This window comes from Topomyia yanbarensis, chromosome 2 (genome assembly GCF_030247195.1).
Source record: "Topomyia yanbarensis strain Yona2022 chromosome 2, ASM3024719v1, whole genome shotgun sequence".
NCBI lineage: Eukaryota > Metazoa > Arthropoda > Insecta > Diptera > Culicidae > Topomyia > Topomyia yanbarensis.
The window spans coordinates 391042723-391048817 of NC_080671.1; the positions used below are offsets into that span (position 1 = coordinate 391042723).

The window sequence follows — 6095 nt, forward strand, 5'->3', positions numbered from 1 at the left end:
AGGTAGTTGGGATATCCAAACCAGGTGCGCTACTGTCGTCGTGTTTTTTTGTGGCTGAGTTCGACAGAATTGACAGCGGTTATTCCTCTACCCAGTCAAACTAGTCCGGAACCGGACTTCCAGCATGAATTCCAGCTAAAATGCATCAACCGATAGAGTCGGAATCGGTTGTTTTCTTTGAGCTAGATTCCATACTGAATCCATTCAGGATTTCTAACCGGTTCCGGAATGGATTTGACGGATAGTTGGGATAGGTTGGTGTGGCGGCGCTAGTGTTTATCGTATATTAATTCAAATGTTTACACACGTTTTTTAAATATTTTTGTTCGATCATGGATGTCTGCTCTCTGTGGAATTACTGTGAAATTTTTTATTGGATTTTAAGTTTTTATTTCCGAGTTTCCCTATAAATTACTATTGAAACTTGAAACCTCTTGTGGGTGAACTAGAGCTATCGGAAAAGCTCATATTTAGCATATGATCTGTGCATCCATTTACCATTTGAATTAGCAGTGTTCCGAGAAACAAAAGTCAAAATTGTTGCCGGTCTACTATATAGTCTCCCGTCCTGAGATGAGACGATAGTTTTGTTTGATAGATTAAAGTTCATTTGCGAATTACATCACACTTTCTTCAAAAACTAATTTTTCATGTCACCGTGGTCGTGCCCTGTACACAACCCAATTTCAATTACCATTTCAGCAAACCTGTAGGTTATCTGGAATCACCCTTTGTACACGATATCGTAGAAGTTTCAATTGGAAGGTTATCAACGATAATAGTGACCGTTGATAGTTGTATTACAAAGAACATAGATCCATGTTCGATCAAGTTTAAAGTACTTGAGTAAACATTTCAACTGATATATGTCAAAACTTTTACGCCGCCATACCAGCCTATCCTAACTAGGCGCATAACCTAGCGCATAACTATGTTGTCCGTTTTTAATTTCTATATGACCAGCTATAAATTCAGTAACACTCACCTACTAAACGAAATTGCGACAGTTTTGAATTTGGTGGTGATAGGGTGAAGTGCCTATTTTCGCCATACTAAGCAAGGTGCCTCATTAATTCGTTAATGTCTCGCCCTACAATCAATGGAATACGTAAAAATTGACATCAACAGCTTTGCTTCGTTGTTAAGAACCAATATAATAACACAAATGCACTGAAAACAGTGAAATTCTCGTGTTTGAGCGCAACGAAAACTCGAATCGAGTGCCCCTATTGTTGCGCTACCATTTGACTCAATGCGTTGAACAAAGATGGCAGACACTTCTCTAACCAACGGCTTCAAATGGGTAGGGTGATAATAGAAACATGGCGCAAATGGGCTCATCACCCTAGTTCAATTATCTTTGAATAGGCCTTTATGTTTTAAACAAATTAAAAGCTCGAAATTGACGGCTGTTTTCTGTGGTTAGTTGTTGAAGAGAATACCAACACGTGAAATTTGAAACCACTACCTGATGGAAATCAAAAAAAATTGTATTAGAACGCATCTTTACCATTTTAATTTTGATAAAAACCCTTACCAAACAAAAACATTTGCTTCCGGTCCGTCATTTCGTTTCTTTTGTCAGGCTTCGTTTTACAACCCACTACTTTACACCCACGAGATGGTTGAGCTCATTAGCTATTCATATAACTTGAATATGTTGTTCTAATCATATTCATATTGACCGCGCAGGATTCAAATTTATTGGATATCACTGAGGTTTAACATGAATTTTGTGTAACATTCATAGGAATTCATATAAATTCTACACAAAGAATAGTGGTATGATTCATACGACAAATCTAATAAATACAAAAGATATTTTCATTTCAGTGTACAGAAAAGGCATACTAGCGCCACCAGCGATGCCAACCTTCCAGTTTAAACTGGATTCTTCCAGTTTTTTTTACAACATCCAGTCAAACAGACAATCGGAAAAATCTTCCAGTTTTTTGAAATTTTAGCCAGTTTTATCCAGTTTTTTTTAATATTCATTTATTTAGTTTTCTTTCTCACAAATTGTAACTCACAGAATTTTCAAGCAAGCGATGGGATGATGCAGAGTGCCGCAGAATAAGATTTAAATCCACCGTGACCTGAACTCTTTTTATACTACTTGTGAGTAAAACGGTACAAGAATGTACATTTTGATACGATTTCAAATGAATTTTACTCAAACATAAAGGTGACAGTACATTGTGTCAAATATTTACATGAACATTTGTTGTATTCGCAGCTAGTTGCTATAGTATCGTAAGAAAGGATTAAGCGCATTCTCAAGTTTAGTAAAGGGTCTTAAATTTACGATTTTGTGGATTTTGTGTAGATTGAAAATCTTCAAAACAGTAAAATTCGACTGTAACTATTAGAATTACAGTCAAAGTCAGATGTTCTAATATTTTTTAAAATTTGGACAACAATATCAAAAACTGACTCAAATTTTCAATAAAAGGTTTGGAACATACGTGTTTACTTAAAATTACGTTCATTGAATCGTTGACTTAAACATAACAAGAGTATAGTAGGTTTTTTCGAGCATCCAGTTTTTTTTCTAGAAAGGTTCCAGTTTTTTTGAAAAAAATGTTGGCAACGCTGAGCGCCACCATCAATTCGGTAGTACATATATGAAACAAGCACTATCTGTCAAGTTGTCCCCGGGCTGCTATCCTTATAACTTTGGACGTGTTGCCATACAATGCTGGGGCATACGTTGCCAAAAATGCTGTTTTTCTCTCCGCAGTTCTCTTACTAGAGTTTTTCTAGGGCAACGCAGTTTGCAAGGTTGGTGAGATGGTGAGTGTAATGTAGGGTTGACATTAGTACTGGTTGTCATCTGCTGGTGCCATCGTGCTGGCAAGCAGTATAATGTAAACGCATGCCATCTGCTGGTACCAGCTGTTGACTAGCGTTGACATTATGCTGGTAGCGTGCTGGTTGCCAGCATAATGGCACCAGCAGATGGCAACCAGCACTAACATAAACTGGGCATAAGGGGCTCCTCTATCAACAGTTATTTCCATTCGGCGTAATTCTTTTTCACAAATTTTTGGCATTTTGATGAATATATCACAGATTTCCACAGATTTTTTTGAAAAATTGTGATTTTCACAGATTTTTTGGAAATTTAACAGATTTTTTTTGTTTTAGTTATCACACTGAAACGCAGGTTTCAATGTGGCATCTCTGCTACGCTGAGTTACATATGAGGTTTGCTTCACTGAACAGCTTTGCTTAAAAAAGGTCACAGGTTTGCTAAAAAACGGCTGATCTGCCAAGTAAACAAAGAGCGCACCAAATGTCATTACGGTCGAGCAGGGAGTCGGAAAGTACCGCTATGTAACAGCGTATTTTGCTTGACACTGAGCAACTTGGCTAGTAAGCTTATGACAAAGAGAATAGGAAAAGAGACGAATAGTGTGAAGCCAAAAATACCTTATTGAGCAGACCAATCGTGCAATGTAAATAAACATTACTCATGCCTGAGTTGGAGGAGATAAGTATTGTAAATCTTTCAAAAAAAAAATTTGAATTTTCGTCAGAATTTAGTGCAATCGTGATTGTAAGGTGCATTCTAGAGTCTATGTATGAGTAAAAACAAGTTTTAGAATTATTTCATCTCTTTGTTTCGAAATGCACATCGTTTGATATACAAATTCAACGATCGACAAAAGGTTTGTTTTCAAAATATAATAGGAGTCATTTAAAGTGCTGCCTTTGGAAACGGTTGCCAAATTCTAGTGTTGAAATCATCGTAAAGGGAGTGTTGCCGTTTTGACTGATTTTCACTCTGCGTCTCTTTCACTATTCTCTTTGGCTTATGACTATTTCGGAATTTATGTTATTGAAACAACCCGTTAATTCTATAGTTCAGTAGTAAATGCAATTCATATTTATGTATTTGTCACAGTAGATATTTGTTTCAAATACAACAAACATGTTTAGTAGTATAAAAATAATGCGGCTGAGGAACCACGCCAAATATAAATTCAATTAGAAGTTGAATTTGAAATTGAAAAAAAAACAAAAATCACAAGTTCAAACGAGTTCAAAATTGTTGTAGATCTTCACTGTTAAGTATTTTTAACTTGGTCTTCTGAATTTTTGGTTTCTGGTTTCGTTGAAAAAAAGAAAACCTTTCAAGTCTAATAAGTAAACGGCTGTCCTAATCTCTAATCAGCATGTTTAATTCGAAAGTGTCTTTAGTACCTTATCCTTATTTACCATCAATTTCATCTCCCTCGTAAGCCCGTTGCAACGAGCTTATCGGGTACAAACTTTCACGATTCTCAATATACGGAGGCGGAGGTGCTGTCGGTTGATCTCTATTCAAATCCGCAGTAAGTTTATCAATGCCGGTCGACCTGACAAACGATATCGCTTCCTCGGTTTTCATTCCCGCAGATCCTATGAAAATCGGAATAACCATTTCTATTCTTTGTGTCGATAGTTTCGGCTTCACCAGTATATTCAGTTCGTAGCCAATTTTGATTACTTTGCTAATGCGATCTTCCGTAGGCGTAATCGGTCCAACTAAGAACTTTTGCTCAAAGGTTTCGCTGGTCAGCTTAGCAACCGGTAGGGTCTTCTGTACCTCTACTGTTTCATATTTCACTAACTGATTCTCAACTAATATCTGAGTTTGTTCTATTAGTTGAACCTGGCTAAGGAACTTTACGACTTTTTGAAATTTGACCACAATTTCCGAGACTTCCTCTTTGCTGAGGTTGTTTACAGCTATAACTAACGGGATCGTATCGCCTGGAATAAAACCGGTTCTAGATACCGTAGCTGTTACCATCAACGGATTCGATCGGCAACACCAACAGTAGAATCTCAATTGATCTTGAACTTTGAAAGGATTTTTAAGAGCCAAATTGGTGTCATCTAATTCGACCTTAGCTAACACAGTGAAAGGCAACTGGAAATTTTGATCGTACTTCCAAGGGCGTTCCAGGGTTACCTTAACGGCATATCTCACGTGGCCATGTTTACCTTCCATCGACGTTGGTGCCTTAGCCGGTATGTCGAAATGGAAGTAATGGTACTGAGCTCCCGTTGATAGGTCAATTGGATTTCCTGTATCTGATCCTACAAAGTAGGATTTCTGCAATATGAAATCTTCGTGTCCTTTAAAATGGGCTTTCGTCTTTTTGTTCTTCGGGCCGTGAGGTACTTTGTCAATCCAAAAAGTATCTGCAAAGCCAGTAACCAGGAAACATACCCCTACAGAAGAACATTAGATATTCAATAGAATAAAACAGATCACTAAAAATCACGTACCTCTAACTTTCTTTAACTGAGTCAGGGTCAGAGTCACTGACCCAGATACTTTATCTCCTGCTTTGAAAATTCCATTTGGGTTATTGTCAAAGCGTATGTCGCAGTGGACACTCTTGGAAGCCTTTTCTTTTGGCATCGCTGATCTTAGGACATGTTGAATGAAACAAAGTTGCAAAAATACTATTATTGCGCGGAACCTGTCGATTTTATCGATGCATGACGAAGCAGCTCTTATCACTACTGACGACTACCGGATTAGACAAAATATATATTTATCTGATGATCGGGGGTTTTGAACATACACTGATATCGTTTGCACTGTTGTTTAATAAATCTAACATCATTTTTCAAAACAACGTGACTGCAAATGTGAGACCTTACCGTCCGTTAATGACTCGTTTCGCTTTTACCTTCGCTCATTAACTCTTTTATTATATGGTAGTCAAAAACCATCGTCTTTCGAAAATTATGGAAAATTTTAATGTAAACATTGCGAAAAAAAAGGTAAACAAATAGAGGCTCACGTCGACAGTTACGTTTTTAAAAATTATGGTAGACATTTTCGAATTTTAGTAGAAATTACAGTTAGTACCGGCATGGAATCAGGTGGTCACATTTGTATGAATCAAGCTTCATTTCTTTTCAATGAGCATCGAGAATACCCGTCTGGCTCTAAACAAATCATGTAATCGATCGATTACGGTTGTGTACCCTCAAATATAAATGTTTATCTTCCCAAAAACACAATGTCCACTGATAACATTCTATTATCACTAGATAAGCACGAACAAATTCGTATCCATACTGCAAACATC

At 37.1% G+C, this 6095-nt stretch overlaps 1 protein-coding gene across 1 annotated transcript; it reads right to left on the reverse strand.

Moving 5' to 3' along the window:
• Window positions 1-4039: 4039 nt before the first annotated feature.
• On the reverse strand, window positions 4040-5533 carry LOC131681716 (arrestin domain-containing protein 3-like). The gene is made up of 2 exons (XM_058962684.1): window positions 5281-5533; window positions 4040-5223 (listed from the first exon to the last, which is right to left on the reverse strand). Exons 1-2 carry the CDS (start codon window positions 5414-5416, stop codon window positions 4214-4216), a joined length of 1146 nt encoding a protein of 381 aa, XP_058818667.1. The 5' UTR covers window positions 5417-5533; the 3' UTR covers window positions 4040-4213.
• Between the last annotated feature and the right edge of the window lie 562 nt (window positions 5534-6095).